General features: G+C 42.3%; 1 protein-coding gene across 1 annotated transcript in view; it reads right to left on the reverse strand.

The window, feature by feature from the left end:
• Nucleotides 1-16,888, reverse strand: part of cacul1 (CDK2 associated cullin domain 1) — a 164,068-nt gene extending 147,180 nt beyond the window's left edge. Inside the window, exon 1 of the mRNA XM_072239633.1 lies at nucleotides 16,373-16,888. Coding sequence (XP_072095734.1) covers nucleotides 16,373-16,685 — 313 coding nt within the window. The 5' untranslated portion in view covers nucleotides 16,686-16,888. The remainder of the gene's footprint in view (nucleotides 1-16,372) is intronic.
• Nucleotides 16,889-19,393: the final 2,505 nt, after the last annotated feature.

Here is a 19,393-nt window from a genome sequence, read left to right on the forward strand (position 1 = left end):
TTTTCCTTATTCCTGCTCGCCAAGGCCTTCTCATGGCTCCTTCTGTCTCTCCTAATTTCATTCTTAAGCTCCTTCCTGATAGCCTTATAATCTTCTAGATCTCTATCATTACCTAGCTTTTTGAACATTTCATAAGCTTTTCTTTCCTTCTTGACTAGCTTTTCAACAGCCTCTGTACACCACAATTCCTGTACCCTACCATCCTTTCCATCTCATTGGAATGTCCCTATGCAGAATGCCACACAAATATCCCCTGAACATTTGCCACATTCCCTGAGAACATCTGTTTCCAATTTATGCTTCCAAGTTCCTGCCTGTTAGCTTCATATTTCCTCTTACTCCAATTAAACGCTTTCCTAACTTGTCTGTTCCTATCCCTCTCCAATGATATGGTAAAGGAGATGAAATTTTGATCACTATCTCCAAAATGCTCTCCCACTGAGAGACCTGACACCTGACCAGGTTCATTTCCCAATACCAGATCAAGTACAGCCTCTCCATCTTGTTTTACAGCAGCTGGCACCCAGCTTAGTGGTGCATTACCGCGACCTTCTGCTCTGGTGTGTGCAATATACTTACATTCTAAATCCCTTCATCCAATCACAAACACACACACACACACCCCCTAACCTACACTTTATCCTCCCATCTTTGGCCATCCTAGTACCCTATACCTGCTTATCCATCATATCCTGTAAAAAAAAACCTGTACCCCTTAAAGCTAAAAATACCCTGACCTGTGCTCTCTTACCCATGTCCAGCAACCCTTTTAATGTAAATTCCTGCATCCTCTCCTCGTGCAGGTTTATCCACACATTGTCAGGCAACCTTCCTGAACACACCTAACAAACTCCACCCCTCTAAACCCCTTATTCTAGGCAGATGCCAATAAATATTTGGGAAATTAAAATCTCCCACCATGACAACATTGTTATTATTACACCTTTCCAGAATCTATCTCCCTATCTACTCCTCAATGTCGCTGTTACTCTTGGGTGGTCTATAAAAAACACCCAGAGTTATTGACCCCTTGCTGTTCCTACATTCCACCCACAGAGACTCAGTAGACAATCCCTCCATGACTTCTTCCTTTTCTGCAGCCCTGACACCATCTCCCATCAGCAGTGCCATGCCCCCACATCTTTTGCTGCCCTCCCTGTCCTTTCCGAAACATCTAAAGCCTGGCACTCGAAGTCACCATTCCTGCCCCTGAGCCATCCAAGTCTCTATAATGGCCACAACACCATAGCTCCAAGTACTGATCCATGCTCTAAGCTCATCTGCTTATCCACTATCCAAGTACTGATCCACTATCAAGGCCTTTTAGAATTTGATAGGTTTCACTGAGGTTACCCCTCATTCTTCTGAATTCTAGTGAATACAGGCCCAGAGCCATCAAATGCCCTTCATATGACAAGCCATTCAATCCTGAAATCATTTCATGAACCTACTTTTAATCCTCTCCATTTTCAGCACATCCTTTCTAAGATAAGACCAAAACAGCTCGCAATACTCCAAGTGAGGCCTCACCAGTGCTTTATAAAGTCTCATCCTTGCTTTTATATCCTAGTCCTCGTGAAATGAATGCTATCATTGCATTTGCCTTCCTCATCACAGACTCAGTCTGCAAATTAACCTTTATGGAATCCTGCACAAGGATTCCCAAGTCCCTTTGCAGCTAGGAGTTTTGTATTTGCTCACCATATAGAAAATAGTGAACCCTTCTTCTACCGAATTACATGACCATGCACTTCCCAATACTGCATTCCATCTGCCACTTCTTTGCCAATTCTCCTAATCTGTCTAAGTCTTTCTGTAGCCTCTCTGCTTCTTCACAATTATCTTCTCCACCTATCCTCATATCGTCTGCAAACTTGGTAACAAAGCCATCAATTTCATCATCCAAATCATAGACATATAGTGTAAAAAGACAGACCCCTGTGGAACACTAGTCACTGGCAGCCATCTACACCAGCCTTCTGCACCAGTTCCTCAGCCAGGCATTCCTTTGCCATATTATCCTAAATTTACTCTTACTGGTAAGTGGTACAGGCAGCAATCCAGATATTACTACTTTGGAGTAATTACTGCTTTTCAGCTTTCTGCCTAACCTAACTCCCTATATTCTCTCCTCAGGACCTACTCCTTTTCCCTATTTATATCATTGGTACCAATGAATTGATCCAGTTGACCCGAAACAGGAGCGTGTGGGCTATGGCAGTCAAAGCTCAAACGGGACATGGCACCTGATGATCATGATGACCAACAGGAACCACAACTTCTGTCTGTTCACCTCTCCACTTTAGAATGCTATGGACCTGATCCAAACTTCCCTGACCCTGGCACCTTGGAAGCATCATTCCATCTGGGTGTCTCTATCACATCCATAGAATCTCATGTCTACTCCTGTAACTACAGAATCCTCTGTACTCGTCTTCTTCCCCCACAATAGCCACAGCAACCATTGCCCACAAGTATTAGCCTCAAATACAAGCATCACCAAATGATATGAAATGTGAAGAAAAGTAATAAGTTTCAAATCAGTTGTCACCTCCAGAAATTTCCAGTTATGTAGAATGGCATAAATCTTTGATTCTGATGGTACCTTTTACTGTCTTTAAGATATCCCACACACTTCATAACAAATGCAATATTTTTGCCAAAGGGTTTCTCTTGCTGAATGTGATCAAAGATTAACTTTCAGAAAAGCTTTCAATAAATTAAACATCATTTTAGTTATTAAACTTCTTTCAATTTAGAAATGTGTTAAAAATTAACATTTAGTTTAAAACAGTCACAATATTGTTACAGTGGAACAATACACATTTTTCTTTCAATCATAAAATGTGTTGGAATATGAATAACAGAACATAAATATTTACAGCACATTACATGCCTTTCGACTCACAATGTTGTGCCGACCAGGTATTCTAGAAACTGCCTAGAATTTCCCTAGCGCATAGCCCTCTATTTTTCTAAGCTCCATGTACCTATCTAAGAAGCTCTTAAAAGACCCTATCGTATCCTCCACCACCGTGGCCAGCGGTGCATTCCACGCACCCACCACTCTGTGTGTGTGTGGAGGGATTATCAAGCATCAAAAGGTTAAAATGGACAAAATGGGATAAATGCTTAAAGCCTGTGAAAGGCGACAGTGGGGGGAAACCGAACGCACCAGTCTGTCCGTTTTTGTAATTCTTTATCACATATTAGCATATTTCTGCTAGAGCGGCTTCCTTATCGTGATTAAAGGGCAACAGAATGTATTGTGTCTGCACAACAGAGGTCATGTATCAGGATTGACTGTGAATGTTGATTTAAACCTCAAGGCCTGCATCCTACTGTCACATCAATGGAATGTGCTGTGATCACCGATACCCCCTGCTTGTACAGCTTACTGATATGTACTCAACTGTATCAATGAAGCTGTTTTCAGAACTCTGACACCCCGCTCTTAGGGAAGAGTTCCCCGTGGTATCACAAATAAAGATTGGTTGAAGCGATCTCCTCCGTGTCTGAGTGCAGTTCCTAATATTTCTCTGACAGTTAATGACGACGAGGATGGGATCGCTATAGAGTACGCTTGAGCAAAAACAAGACAGTGGCTCTTACGCTTGAACTGAGGCAAGATAGTGGGGAGTACGCTTGAGCGGAAACAAGACAGTGGCTCTTACGCGATTCTAGGAAAAGAATCCAGGAGAAGGAACTGGGCCTGCTCTCATCCGAAAGGGAGGGGAGGTAGATTAACGCTGTGCTTCCGGTTAGGGAGTGCAGCGGGCGAGCCCTTAGCTGAAAGGGAGGGCTGCGCCAGATTAAGGGTAGCTACCGATTAATAACAGCACGGAGTGACGAAACAGCACCCGGTCTTGTGAAACTCACCAGCGAGTGTGTGCGTGCGATTGTGTGACAGTGTATTGTAGTTAACTGTCATTACAAAATAATGGGAGCTGCTAGTAGCAGTCGAGCTGCTAGATCGGCTCCTGCTCGGAAATCCAAGGCTCCCCCGAGAATCAGCAAGGTAACAACGGCCAGACTGAAGAAGGTAAAGAAAGCTCGACAGAAGGTAGGAGACCTGCTGGTACCTCCGGGATCACCAGCAGACACCGTTATTAAGGAAACGGGAGATGACCGATATGCAGTAACTTTTAGTAGTGACTTGTATGGGTGGTCGCAAGGGAATTGGCCATACAGGGGGGGTCGTTTAAGATTCCATTGATTCAGACCTGATGGGAATGGAGATCCAAACTGGGATGTCGGATATATAATGGGTTGTTCTGAAAAATGGATGGAAATAGCAAAGAAGCACCAGCCTCCTAAATTTAAGAAAAATCGCCCTGAATCCAAAGAGAAACCCGCTCCTGTACAAAAGGCGGACTCAAGTTCGGCCCCACCAATCCTTTTAGCCCGAGTTATTCCGCCACCTCGCCTACCCCCTTATTCCAAACCATCTCCCACTGCACCTCCGTAGCCAGCTCTGCCAGTGGCTCCCCAAATGCTTAAGGCACAGCCCAGTAACATTCTGAAGGGCAAGAATCTTGCAGACGACTCCAAGAACGAGGGGATTCAAGAATTAATAGAGATGATCTGTGCCTGGCAACAGGGGCAACAGAGACAGGTACATCACCCAGTTGATGAACCGGGAGAAGCTGAAACAATGAACGAAGGGGGCTGTCCCTCAAATCCCAGACCCAACCAAGAACATGAGGTTTCCTCCACTGAAGGAGAACCAAGTAACAGAACCAGGATGAGAGAAAAGCGACTAGGCAAATTGACAACTCAAGCTCCCAAGATTATGATTGGGGAGATGCCGATATTAAAGCCCCGGACCCCTGGGAAGGCCCGAAATATGATCCAAGACACCCCCAATCCGGCACTGCGTGAAAAACTTACCCCTGATGTTCCCTCTGCAACCATGTCCAAGCACCTTAAAACTATGCCCCCTCATGTTAGCCATTTCAGCCTTGGGAAAAAGCATCTGGCTATCCACACGATCAATGCCTCTCACCATCTTATACACCTCTATCAGGTCACCTCTCATCATCCGTCACTCCAAGGAGAAAAGGCCAAGTACACTCAACCTATTCTCATAAGGTATGCTCTCCAATCCAGGCAACATCCTTGTAAATCTCCTCTGCACTCTCTATAGTATTATATAGAACATAGAATAGTACAGCACAGTACAGGCCGTTCGGCCCACAATATTGTGCCAACCCTCAAACCCTGCCTCCCATATAAGCCCCCACCTTAGATTCCTCCATATACCTGTCTAGTAGTCTCTTAAACTTCACTAGTGTATCTGCCTCCACCACTGACTCAGGCAGTGCATTCCATGCACCAACCACTCTCTGAGTAAAAAACCTTCCTCTAATATCCTCCTTGAACTTCCCACCCCTTACCTTAAAGCCATGTCCTCTTGTTTTGAGCAGTGGTGCCCTGGGGAAGAGGTGCTGGCTATCCACTCTGTCTATTCCTCTTATTATCTTGTACACCTCTATCATGTCTCCTCTCATCCTCCTTCTCTCCAAAGAGTAAAGCCCTAGCTCCCTTAATCTCTGATCATAATGCATACTTTCTAAACCAGGCAGCATCCTGGTAAATCTCCTCTGTACCCTTTCCAATGCTTCCACATCCTTCCTATAGTGAGGTGACCAGAACTGGACACAGTACTCCAAGTGGCCTAACCAGAGTTTTATAGAGCTGCATCATTACATCGCGACTCTTAAACTCTATCCCTCAACTTATGAAAGATAACACCCCATAAGCTTTCTTAACTACCCTATCCACAACCTTTTTGCAGTAAGATGACCAGAACTGAATAGCCATTGGAATATCTATTATCCACTAGAATCCATCCTCAGCTTTGTTGAATAACTGACAGCTTAAATTTTGAAGACAGACACAATACAAAAATAAATCACTCAAATTGGGATTTGACTTGGAGCTGTCAGACAATAGCACCCTGGGGGTTTCTAAAACTCAAGACTGGTGTCATCCTGAACAAAAGTTACTACAATAAAGGTCCAGTCAGATGAACAGGAGGCAAATGTTTACAATGGGGTTAAAATGTAACTGGTCAGTACTCACAGATCCCTAGTTCAACATGTCAGCAGCCTTTCAGTAACATTCCAAATTGACAACCTGCGTTTAAATCCAAATAGCAAGTTCACATATTGCAATTTTGATCAATTTAGCATTTGCTGCAAAACATGTCCACCTCCTTAAAGATCACTTGATGATGGTGAGGACAATATGAGTGAGGTTGACGTTCTGGAGCATGTTGATATTAAGGGAGAGGAGGTATTGGAATTGTTAAAATACATTAGGACGGATAAATCCCTGGGGGCTGACGGAATATTCACCAGGCTGCTCCACGAGGCGAGGGAAGAGATTGCTGAGCCTCTATGTCCTTGTTGTCCACGGGAATGGTACTGGAGGACTGGACGGAGGCAAATCTGTCTCCTTGTTCAAAAAAGGTAGTAAGGATAGTCCGGGTGATAATAGACCAGTGAGTCTTACGTCTGTGGTGGGAAAGCTGTCGGAAAAGATTCTTAGAAATAGAATCTATGGGCATTTAGAGAAACATGGTCTGATCGGGGACAGTCAGCGTGGCTTTGTGAAGGGCAGATTGTGTCTAACAAGCCTGATAGAGTTCTTTGAGGAGGTGACCAGGCATATAGATGAGGGCAGTGCAGTGGATGTGATCTACATGGATTTTAGTAAGGCATTTGACAAGGTTCCACATGGTAGGCTTATTCAGAAAGTCAGAAGGCATGGAATCCAGGGAAGTTTGGCCAGGTGGATTCAGAATTGGCTTGCCTGCAGAAGGCAGAGGGTTATGTTGAAGGGAGTACATTCGGATTGGAGGGCTGTGACTAGCGGTGTCCCACAAGGATCGGTTCTGGGACCTCTACTTTTCGTGATTTTTATTAACGAACTGGATGTGGGGGTAGAAGGGTGGGTTGGCAAGTTTGCAGACGACACAAAGGTTGGTGGTGTGGATAGTGGAGAGGATTGTCGAAGATTGCAGAGAGGCATTGATAGGATGCAGAAGTGGGCTGAGAAGTAGCAGATGGAGTTCAATACGGAGAAGTGTGAGGTGGTACACTTTGGATGGACAAACTCTAAGGCAGAATACAAAGTAAATGGCAGAATACTTGGTAGTGTGGTGGAGCAGAAAGATCTGGGGGTACACGTCCACAGATCCCTGAAAGTTGCCTCACAGGTGGATAGGGTAGTTAAGAAAGCTTATGGGGTGTTAGCTTTCATAAGTCGAGGGACAGAGTTTAAGAGTCGCGAGGTAATGATGCAACTCTATAAAACTCTGGTTAGGCCGCACTTGGAGTACTGTGTCCAGTTCTGGTCGCCTCACTATAGGAAGGATGTGGAAGCATTGGAAAGGATACAGAGGAGATTTACCAGGATGCTGCCTGGTTTAGAGAGTATGGATTATGATCAGAGATTAAGGGAGCTAGGGCTTTGCTCTTTGGAGAGAAGGAGGATGAGAGGAGACATGATAGAGGTACACAAGATATTAAGAGGAATAGATAGCGTGGATAGCCAGCGCCTCTTCTCCAGGGCACCACTGCTCACTACAAGAGGACATGGCTTTAAGGTAAGGGGTGGGAAGTCCAAGGGGGATATTAGAGGAAGGTTTTTTACTCAGAGAGTGGTTGGTGTGTGGAATGCACTGCCTGAGTCAGTGGTGGAGGCAGATACACTAGTGAAGTTTAAGAGACTACTAGACAGGTATATGGAGGAGATTAAGGTGGGGGGGGGGGTATATGGGAGGCAGGGTTTAAGGGTCGGCACAACATTGTGGGCCAAAGGGCCTGTACTGTTCTATGTTCTATATCACCATTTACAATTTATTCTAGTTAAAAGGCACCAATTGTGATGTAATTTTAAATGAATATGAAACTTTGAGAACTTTTCTTATCTGTTTGACTTCTGATCATTCTGCATTTAGAATCAGCCTCTGAAGACCACTGGTTTAATTCTGCATTAGAATTTGCAATATCTATACAACAAAATAAATTTTAAAGTTACTAAGCTTTACCAACTTTACCAAATCAACCAAGATCAGTCTTTTTGCATCAGTCTTCATTGTGGAAGACACTAGCAGTGTGGTGGAAGTTCCAAGCACCAAGGGCCATGTAGTGTGTGAAGTTACCATTACCAGGGAGAAGGATCTTGGGAGACTGAAGGTACTTAAAACACCTGGAGCAGATGGTGTACATGACAGTGTTGTGAAAGAGGTGGCTGAAGAGATTGTGGAGGCATTATTGACGATCTTTCAAGAATCACTAGATTCTGGAATGGTTCCTGAACACTGGAAAACTGCAAAACTGCAAATGTCACTCCAATCTTCAAGAAGGGAGAGAGGCAGAAGAAAGGAAATTATAAACTAGTTAGTCTGACCTCAGTGGTTGAAAAGATGCTAGAGTTGATTTTTGAGGATGTGGTTTCGGGGTACTTGGAGGCACATGATAAAAAAGGCTGGAGTCAGCATGGTTTCTTCAAGGGAAAATCTTGCTTTACAAATATGTTGGAATTCTTTGAAAAAATAACAAGCAGTATCAACAGAAGAGAATTGGTTGATGTTGTGCACTTGGATTTTCAGAGGGCCTTTAACAAGGCGCCACATACAAGGTGCTTAACAAGCTACGAGCCCATAGTATTTCAGGAAAGATTCTAGCATGGATAAAGCAGTAGCTGATTGGCAGGAGGCAAAGAGTGAATAAAGGGAGCCTTTTCTGGTCGGCTGTCGGTGACCAGTGGTGTTCCACAGGGGTCTGTATTGGGACCGATTGTTTTTATGTTACATGTCAATGACTTGGAAGATGGAATTGTTGCAAAGTTTGCAGATAATATGAAGATAGGTGGAGGGGCAGATAGTTCTGAGGAAATAGGGGGACTACAGAAAGACTTAGATCAGGAAAATGGGCAAAGAAATGGCAGATGGAATACACTGTTGAAAAGTGTATGCTCATGCACTTTGGTAGAAGAAATGAAAGGGTTGACTATTTTCCAGATGGAGACAAAATACAAAAATCTGAGGCGTAAAGGGATTTGGGAGTCCTTGTTCAGGATTCCCTAAAGGTTAATATGCAGTATGAGTCTGTGGCGAGGAAGGTAAATGCGATGTTAGCATTCATTTCAAGAGGAGTAGAACATAAAAGGAAGGATGTTTATGCTGAAATTTTATAAAGCACTGGTGAGGCCTCACTTGGAGTATTGTGAGCAGTTTTGGGGCCCCTTATCTTAGAAAGGATGTGCTGAAACTGGACAGCGTTCAAAGAAGATTCATGATTAATATGCCAGGATTAAACATCTTGTCATATAAAGAGTGTTTGGTGGCTCTTGGCCAGTATTCACTGGAATTTAGAAGAATAAGGGGTGATCTAATTGAAACTTACTGAATGGTGAAATGCCTTGATAGAGTGGATGTGGAGAGGATGTTTCCTATGGTGGGAGAGTCTAAGACCAGAGGACACAGCCTTTAAGAATGGAGATGAGGAAATTTTTTAGCCAGAGAGCAATGAATCTGTAAATTTGTTGCCACAGGCAGCTGTGGAGGCCAAGACTTTATGTATATTTAAGACAAAGGTTGATTGGTCAGGGCTGAAGGGATATGGGAGGAGGAGAAAAAAGGCAGGAGATAGGGGCTGAGAGGAAAAATGGCTCAGCCAAGATGAAATGGCAGAACAGACTCGATGGGCCAAATGGCCTAATTCTGCTTCTGTATCATATGGTCTAAGATCTAACCTGGTTAGATGCATACCAAATGAATACACAACACTTCACAAGACTCAAGTGTCACAGGCTATAGCAGCTTCCATTCAACCAATGTCATTGGGAAATACAGAAAGGAAGGAGGAAATTAATTTGGCTGGTCAGCACTAGAGTTTTCAGATACCAGAAAAATTCATAACCATCTTACTCTCCAAGATATTATTTATAAGAGCTACCACGTAATTTCACACTCATAACAAGCCAAACTGTTTTTGTGCTAGATATGCAGATCTCTTAGGTTTCCTTGTGCATTTTCCTTTATTATACCTCCATGTGCCTTTAGAGAGTTGTATTGAATCTTATATCAACGTGTTTCAGCTATTCCAGACCATAGCTCAAAAACAAAGAAAAAAGTTATTCCTTTATCAACTCAGTGCCCTTTTTGCTCTGGCAAGAATATCCATAACGTGAAGGCATAGAAATAGGAAATTAGAGCTCTTCTTATTTTTGCAAAATTTTATATCTTCTAGTTCCATCAGAAGATACAAAAAAAGCCCCAGTTACTACTATTTCCATATTAAATGATATCTCTTGTCTCTGATATAAATCCAATTAACCTCTTATAGGCCTTAATCTCCATCCTTAAAAGTAGTACCAAGATTTAATTATTAACAAGTTCATGTCTGAACAGTGGTTTATACAAATGATGGTATTAATTTATTTGTTTTTCTACTTTGTCTCTATTGATAGATACACAACAAAAAATAACGAAAGCCATATCTGCTTGACTTGCCACCTTCAGGGATTTCAGTATGTGAATGCCTGAGTCTTTCTCCTTCAATAACCTAATTTAAAACCAGTTATTTCTTTTTGCTGTATGATATACACAGCAAAGAAATGCAACTTAAGACAAAAATAGATTACTGAGTAATAGACAAGCAATTCTGAGTGGCAGAAATACACCACTACCATTATCTGACTAAAACGCTCCAAACATTGTAGTTGCTCCACATTGGCACAAGACTAAATATAAAATGTGACCAAAAGAACACAACTGCCTGATTACAAGCATCAAAACATTGTTATGAAAAATGCGCTCATTGGGTGTGGAAGCTTTCGTCACTTAAAATGAGAAAGCGTTAGTACAGCAATACCTTGCAAAGATTTATGCACCCTTCATCTAAAATGTTAAGAGATGGATAAGGTTTTATGAGTATTTATGAGTCCAAGCTTTTTGGTACTGAGCAGGTTAAAATAAAAATAAAGAAATATAGAAATTAAATCAAATTTATATTAAAGGAAATGACATTGTTGTAATATTTTGATAGATGTCAAACAACTCGTGTCATTTCTATAAAATAGATTTCTTCTGTTCACTGTTACAAACTTCAGAACATTTCAAGGTTCAAAATTAACCCTGAATAAATATTCCCTTCAAACCCTGAACCAGCATTGTTGCCCAGTTCTAACCCAGAGGCTATAATAAATTCAGGCCAATGCTTCTATGCAGCTGAGAGAATGAGGCATTTCCAGATGAGAGCAATTGAAAACCAGGAGGATGCTAAAACTCATTCACAAATGTCAAAGAAAAGCACGTTCTGGCCAATGCCTTATTCTTACTTGTGGGATTTTGCAGTGCTCAAATTGACTGCCATGATTCCCTGCATTCGACAGCAACAATCTCCCAAAGGATTGCTGTCTTCTGTAAAAGGCTTTCATCTCTTTCAAGGTAATGAAATGCACTTCATTTGTTCTATATTAATGTATATTATTCCTTTCAAAACTACACTGCTACAATAAAAACATTTCACTTCTGTATGCTATAACCCATTTATTCTATTACATAAATTATTTCAAAGCACAAAATATTACTTGATTACATTCATTGAATCACAATTTTTCTAAAAAGCACTTGTCTACAAGGCATATCAATTAACCATTTAATTAAATCCCTGCATATTTAGGAATTAATGTCCAATTAAATTATGAATAATATAGCAACTTATTCCAAATCACAAAGTTCTGTTTTACCAGTTTCCACCAACTATCTCACAAATTCTCCCAATAGTGTGGCATTAAGATTCCAGAATATGATCCAAAAGATTATTCTGCATAAGACATCTGTAAACAAGAACCCCATTCCCACCAAGCTAACTGCTGATGACAGTGCAAACATACAGTTCTTTAATGTATGTCAGTAGGTAACAATCACCTACAGTAGTGGTCGCCAACCCGTCGATCCGATTGACCGGTTGATCTTTGAGACTTTCCAAGTAGATCCGAAAAAAATCAAAAATAAATACACAAATACTGTTGTAATGTGAGCATTATAAAAATAAGTAATACTAATTAGGATAATGGTAATATAGCAATACTTTCGCTACTGAAAGCTGTTTGTAAAGAGGGATTGTTTCCGGGTTGCTGGGTTTTAGTTCCGTTCTTTCTGCCTGGTGCGCATGTGTGTAGCTCCCCTGCCATGCACCGCGTTTTCAGCGTAGCTTGTGCTGCATCAAAGTGACCAATTAGATTAGATAAGAGTACAGACTGTCACAAACACCAATATACGGCAGTGGTCCCCAACCTCCGAGCCGCGGACTGATACACTGCCGCGAAGCATGCAGTGGTGCAGCGGTGGCTGTAACGCACTCAGCACATATTTAAGAAAAAAGCCGAAATAAACAAGCTAATTAATTAGGTGTCGCCTGGCACGTAGATGTCGGCCCAGATCAGAGGCAATTGCCGATTGCATCGCCTCTGATCTGGGCTGACATTTACGTGCCAGGCGGCACCCAACTAATTAGCTTGTTTATTTCGGCTTTTTTCTTAAAGATGTGCTGGGTGCATTCCGACTACCGCTGCACCACTGCATGCTTCGCGGCAGTGTATCAGTCCGCGGCCCGGAGGTTGGGGACCACTGATATACAGCACTCGCTCATGATATCCTGATAGCATGGGGGAGGCTCCACGAAAAAAGGCAAAAACATACAAATTCCATCCAGAATGGGAAGAGGAATTTCTACTTGGTGAAAGACAAGTGTGTATGTACATTGTGCCACCAAACACAAGCACTGACTAAAAGAGGGAATCTGGAGTGGCACAACACCAACCACCAGAAATTTAAAGACACCTACCACCCAAAGAGCGCAATTCGTGCCAGGAAAGTTGAGGAGCTGAAATCGGGGTTGAAGGCTCAGCAATCATTTTTCACAAAACAAGCTGCTCAAAATAAAGCTGCTATTGAAGCATCATTTCGTGTAAGTCACCTTTTGGCTAAACACAAGAAGCCTTTTATAAATGGCGATTTATTCAAGGAAGCAATGGCCATTACTGCAGAGACTGTTTTTAATGACTTTAAAAACAAAAACGACATCACAACCGCAATACATAATATACCGCTTGGCCCTGCAACAGTGACAAGGAGGGTAGAGTCACTGTCAGAGGACATGGATCGACAAGTGTTAAAGGACTTGTCACTCTGAATATTTTTCACTACAGTTTGATGAATCCCTGGATGTAATGCAAACAGCTCAGCTTGTTGTATTTGTCAGAATGGCTTTCCAGGATTATACAACAAAGGAGGACTTCCTAACTCTTTTGCAATTAAAGGAGAGAACGAGAGGCGAGGATATTTACAATGAGTTTTAAAAATATGTCCATGAAAATGACACCCCCATTCATAAACTGGTGGCACTTACTACTGATGGGGCCCCAGCAATGAGCAGTGGGCGCGTTGGTTTTATAGCACTAAAAGTTAGTGCCTACTTCAGGTCAACTTATCTATGTGAAATTGCATTTTCACAGATGAAAATTATTAAATCTAAGTACAGGAGCTGTCTTACTGACAGACACCTCACAGACTGTCTCAGACTGGTTGTCTCTACTAGCGGAAAGTATTCAGCCCCTGTCATCACACTGAGCGCAAGAGTCAATTTTTATTCATTTATTTTTCGTGCTGAAATAAAATAATGAAAGTTAGAATTAAAGGTGGGAAGTATTGTAATATTCTTAAAGAAAGACAGCTATGGCCTGCCTGATATGCTAGTTACAGTGTTTTCTTGTTTGAATTAATTTGAAAGTTTGACAAAAGTATTTTGTGTAATTCAAATACAATTAGCCCAAATAAAAGGCCTCAAATTGGAAGTACAATCTGAGCTGGTTTTTTTTTATATAAACGATTTAGTAGGTAGATCTTGCCTTCCACTAAGGTCAAGGTAGGGGATCTTGGGCTTGAAAAGATTGGTGACCACTAACCTACAGGAACTCCAGACAATTTTCTCTTCCCAAACAATATTTACCTACCTGCTTTCTCACCACACTAACATAAACCTGAAGCAAGTTACAATTTCTCAGCCCAAGGAAATCAGTACCAATTTAAAACACTAGGATGAAAGGTCTCAGCCCAAAATATCAACTTTTTGTTCATTACCATTGATACTGCCTGACCTGCTGAGTTCCTCCAGCACTTTGTGCATGTTGCTCTGGATTTCCAACATCTGCAGAATCTCTTGTGTTTTAATCCTCCAGTTCTATACTGTTCAATACAATAATAAGTTTTGCAGATGCAGACAAGTATATCAGGGGAACTGCAACTAAACTCTGCTTTCTGGATTCTGCGTTATTTCAGTACTTAAATTTTCACTGTACAGATTACACATATACCTTCTACAGATAAATTCAATAATTAATTTTAAAATAAGTTGTGTCAAATATTGATAGGATATTTACACATACACAGACAGAGCAAGCGTTAAGATGGTTAAACTTATGTCATGAATGTCAGGTCTCAGTTTCAATTATTCACAACACCTGGAAGAAGCAGAGAAAAAGTAACCAAACTATGCAACAATCCCTCAGAGGCAGCATTCAATTTTCAAGAGTGGAGTTTATTCCTTTTACTTGGCAATTTACTGTTACTTCCAGTTTGCAAATATTCTAGGCTTGCCTTGGCATTTTACTTTTGTCAGTGAAGAAAGTCCAATGCATACAGTGTCATGCAAAAGTTTGGGCATCCCGGTCAAAATTTCTGTTACTGTGAATAGCTAAGCAAGTAAAAGATGAACTTATTTCCAAAAGGCATAAAGTTAAAGATGACACATTTCCTTAATATTTTAAGTAAGAAAACTTTTTTTATTTCCATCTTTTACCATTTCCAAATAACAAAAAAGAAAAACGGCCCGAAGCAAAAGTTTGGGCACCCTGCTTGGCAGTACTTAGTAACACCCCCTTTAGCAATTATCACAGCTTGTAAACAGTTTTTGTAGCCAGCTAAGAGTCTTACAATTCTTGTTTGGGGGATTTTCACCCATTCTTCCTTGCAAAAGGCTTCTAGTTCTGTGAGATTCTTGAGCCATCTTCCATGCACTGCTCTTTTGAGGTCTATCCACAAATTTTCGATGATGTTTAGGTCAGGGGACTGTGAGGGCCATGGCAAAACCTTCAGCTTGTGCCTCTTGAGGTAGTCCATTGTGGATTTTGAGGTGTTTTCAAGATCATTATCCTGTTGTGGAAGCCATCCTCTTTTCATCTTCGGCTGTTTTTTTTTACGGACGGTGTGATGTTTGCTTCCAGAATTTGCTGGTATTTAATTGAACTCATTCTTCCCTCTACCAGTAAATGTTCCTCGTGCCTCTGGCCGCAACACAAGCCCAAAGCATGATCGACCCACCCCCGTGCTTAACAGTTGGAGAGGGGTTCTTTTCATGAAATTCTGCACCCTTTTTTCTCCAAACATACCTTTGCTCATTGCAGCCAAAAAGTGCTATTCAAAAGATTCGAAGGAACATCTAAACAAGCCTGATGCATTTTGGAAACAAGTCCTGTGAACTGATGAAGTTAAAATAGAACTTTTTGGCTGCAATAAGCAAAGGTATGTTTGGAGAAAAAAAGTGCAGAATTTCATGAAAAGAACACCTCTCCAACTGTTAAGCACGGGGGTGGATCGATCATGCTTTGGGCTTGAGTTGCAGCCAGTGGCCCTTTTCCTTTTTTGTTATTTTGAAACTGTAAAAGATGGAAATAAAAAAGTTTTCTTGCTTAAAATATTAAAGGAATGTGTCATCTTTAACTTTATACCTTTTGGAAATCAGTTCATCTTTTACTCGCTTAGCTATTCACAGTAACAGAAATTTTGATGAGGGGTGCCCAAACTTTTGCATGCCACTGTATAGATTACGTTAATCCCAAACACCTGTTGACAGACACATTCATTTGAAATTAAACCAAGCATGTACTATTCCCCCAAGAAAGTAATTAATTCTTATTTCAATTCCTATTGCACATACACGTGAAATGCAGTTAATCCATGAAAGCTAGTTTGAGTAAAAGTTTCAGGTTTATTTAGATCAGAACCTATTTATTTCTTTGCAATTGAGAGTGGCATTTAAGTAACTACACTTTCTACTTCAAATGATTTGTACTTCAGCTTTATAGCATTGCCCACCAAATATTAAGATACAATATTTAGGGATATACTATTACAGCTAGATGCACAAAAAATTTAAATAAAAAGCATGGAAAATCCAACTGTAATGAATTAAACTCAAACCATAAATTCCTCATTCTCGTTAACTATCAGTTATTTAACACAAATAATCTTAAAATACACATAGTCTTAAGATTTTTCTCCCCCTGTTTCACTTACAGAACTTGGAAGCTGAACTGTTAATATTCAGGGTTACTTTATTGGTCATGGGCTCAGGCTCCCTATGCGCTCCTGGCCCTCGCTCTTCCCCGTTGACAGACAGATGATGGTGGTGGTGGTGTAGTTCTTTGGGATCCTGTTGTGCTTGCGACATACCGCCTGGCTCGGGCAGAATGAGCTCAGTGTGGCGGTGGCCGTTATGGTGCTGGTGGTTATGGTGATGCTGATAAGCATCCGCCTCCCAGTTGTTGTGATTGTGGTCGTCCATTACCAGTTGCTGATAGCTGGCGTCCTCCTCCATATTCTCGTCCATGGTGTCAGCTACGTGATCAGGACGAGAGCCAGGAAGAACACTTTGAAGGCAAATGCACCACTAACAGTCGCAGACTCGCCTGATCCTACTACATGAATGCTCCAGTGTACATCAATATAGGCGTCTCTCCCTCCAGTTCTTCTACATTCCAGCGACACCACCCTCGCTGGGCCCAAAGGCAGCGCTCCCTTTACGGCTTTCCCCTTGCCGACCGGCCTTCGGTTTTGCGACACTTGGCGACCCGACGACAGCGGCGGGCCTTGGAGACGGTAACCAAGGGAGACAGAACTATTCTGAGCATAGACCGGGCTCCGCGTTTTCTGCATTCCCATTTATCCGTTCATGAATTAGGTAATATTTGTTTAAATTGTACTAAGCTGATTGCGAAGTGGAAGATTCCATTTGTCGTGAATACGTCCGATTTTTCCCGTGTAACCAGGGACGCATACCCATCTCACGGCGTTAACAATTGCAGAAGTGTGGATGCAAATATAGTTTTTCTGTAGCTGCAACATGCCTGAATCTTAACTGTCCTTTTACAATGCACCTGAACCCAGAGTAGTGAACCCATCTGGCCCGGGTGGTGTCCCTGACCGCTGGTGGTGTGTAATCTGTGGTCAGGATTATGGAGGAGAAATCCCGAGGTAAATAGAACGGATGACATTTGACCATTACGTATTCAAGGTAGGGGGAACACGAGTTCGACAAAATCACCATTTTGGAGCACCACCGAGAGTTTATCATGAAGCACACACCTCCACCTTTTGCCTTTTCTGAATTAACAGTTCGATCTAGCCTGTAAACCGAGAATATAAAATACTCTGCAGATGCTGGGGTCAAAGCAACACTCACAACACGCTGGAGGAACTCAGCAGGTCGGGCAGCATCCGTGGAAACGATCAGTCAACGTTTCGGGCCGGAACCCTTTGTCAGGACTGAAGAGGGAAGGGCCAGAGGCCCTATAAAGAAGATGAAAAACCAGTAAGGGGAAAGATAAAGGGCCTTTTTAAAATTGAGATTAGCGTGGAGAGAGTGGAGGGCAGTGCGTTCAGAGGGAGTGAGGTTGGAACAGGAGAGAGGAGTGGTGAAGTTGAGACGGTTGATGTCTCGGCAACAGTTGGAGATGAAAAGATCGAGTGCAGGTGGAAGGCCCGGGTGGGGTGTCCAGGAGGAAGAGGAGGAGGAGGGTTGGAGACAGGAGAAGGGGTCATCACTGGGGGAGGGGAATCCCTGCCAAAGAAGTAGGCTCGGAGACATAGGCGACGGAAGAAGAGTTCAGCGTCATGGCGGGTACAGAACTCACTGCGGTGTGGACGGAGGGGGACAAAAGTGAGGCCCTTGCTAAGCCCCTTTATCTTTCCCCTTACTGGTTTTTCACCTTCTTTACGGAGCCTCTGCCCCTTCCCTCTTCAGTCCTGACAAAGGGTTCCGGCCAGAAACCTTGACTGATCATTTCCACGGATGCTGCCTGACCTGCGGAGTTCCTCCAGCGTATTGTGAGTGTTGCTGTAAAGCGAGAAGCCTACGGAGTCTGATCGCCGTATCTGGCGTGCCCAGAGAAAGACACATGGAAACATTTTCTGTTCCTTTTCTCCATCAAGGGACATTTCCATGTCCTATTGCAGACTTGTGATGGCCTTCTCACATTTTGGATACCCAATTATCTATGGATCATTAGGAAATATACCTATTATATACTTGGTACATATGTCAATAACGTAGATAGTAAATAGTTGAGGTTTCAACGCTGATCTTAATTGTACTCCACAACTTACAGCTGGCCAACATGGAATTGACCCATTTGTTCAGAAACTCTCCTTGCTGTTAATAAACCAGACTTATCCATGCTAATATGTACTATTTACAATGCCACAAGCTTTTACCTTGTGCAATAATCCTCAAATTCAGATACTCTGTCTTCATCCATGCTGCACATTATCTCCTCAAAGAACTCGAATTTGTTAAAACTGATATCCCTTTCACAAAACCGTATTGACTCTATTTCACAATACCGTGTTGACTCTATTTCACAATGGAATGATTTTGTAACTGCCCCACCATTATTCCTATAACTGAATTCAAACATTCAAGAAAATAGATGGCTTTGTTGCCAAGTTTGCAAATGATAGACACAAACACTAGGAAATCTGAAGATGCTGGAATTTCAAGCAACACACATCAAAGTGGCTGGTGAACGCAGCAGGCCAGGCAGCATCTCTAGGAAGAGGTACAGTCGACGTTATGGGCCGAGACCCTTCGTCAGGACTAACTGAAAGAAGAGCTAGTAAGAGATTTGAAAGTGGGAGTGGGAGGGGGAGATCCAAAATGATAGGAGAAGACAGGAGGGGGAGGGATGGAGCCAAGAGCTGGACAGTTGATTGGCAAAAGGGATATGAGAGCATCATGGGACAGGATGCCCAGGGAGAAAGAAAAGGAGGAGGGGGGGAAAACCTAGAGGATGGGCAAGGGGTATAGTCAGAGGGACAGAGGGAGAAAAAGGAGAGAGAGAAAATGAATGTGTGTATATAAATAAATAACGGATGGGGTACGAGGGGGAGGTGGAGCATTAACGGAAGCTTGAGAAGTCAATATTCATGCCATCCGGTTGGAGGCTACCCAGACGGAATATAAGGTGTTGTTCCTCCAACCTGAGTGTGGTTTCATCTTTACAGTAGAGGAGGCCGTGGATAGACATATCAGAATGGGAG

Source organism: Mobula birostris, chromosome 21 (genome assembly GCF_030028105.1).
Source record: "Mobula birostris isolate sMobBir1 chromosome 21, sMobBir1.hap1, whole genome shotgun sequence".
NCBI lineage: Eukaryota > Metazoa > Chordata > Chondrichthyes > Myliobatiformes > Myliobatidae > Mobula > Mobula birostris.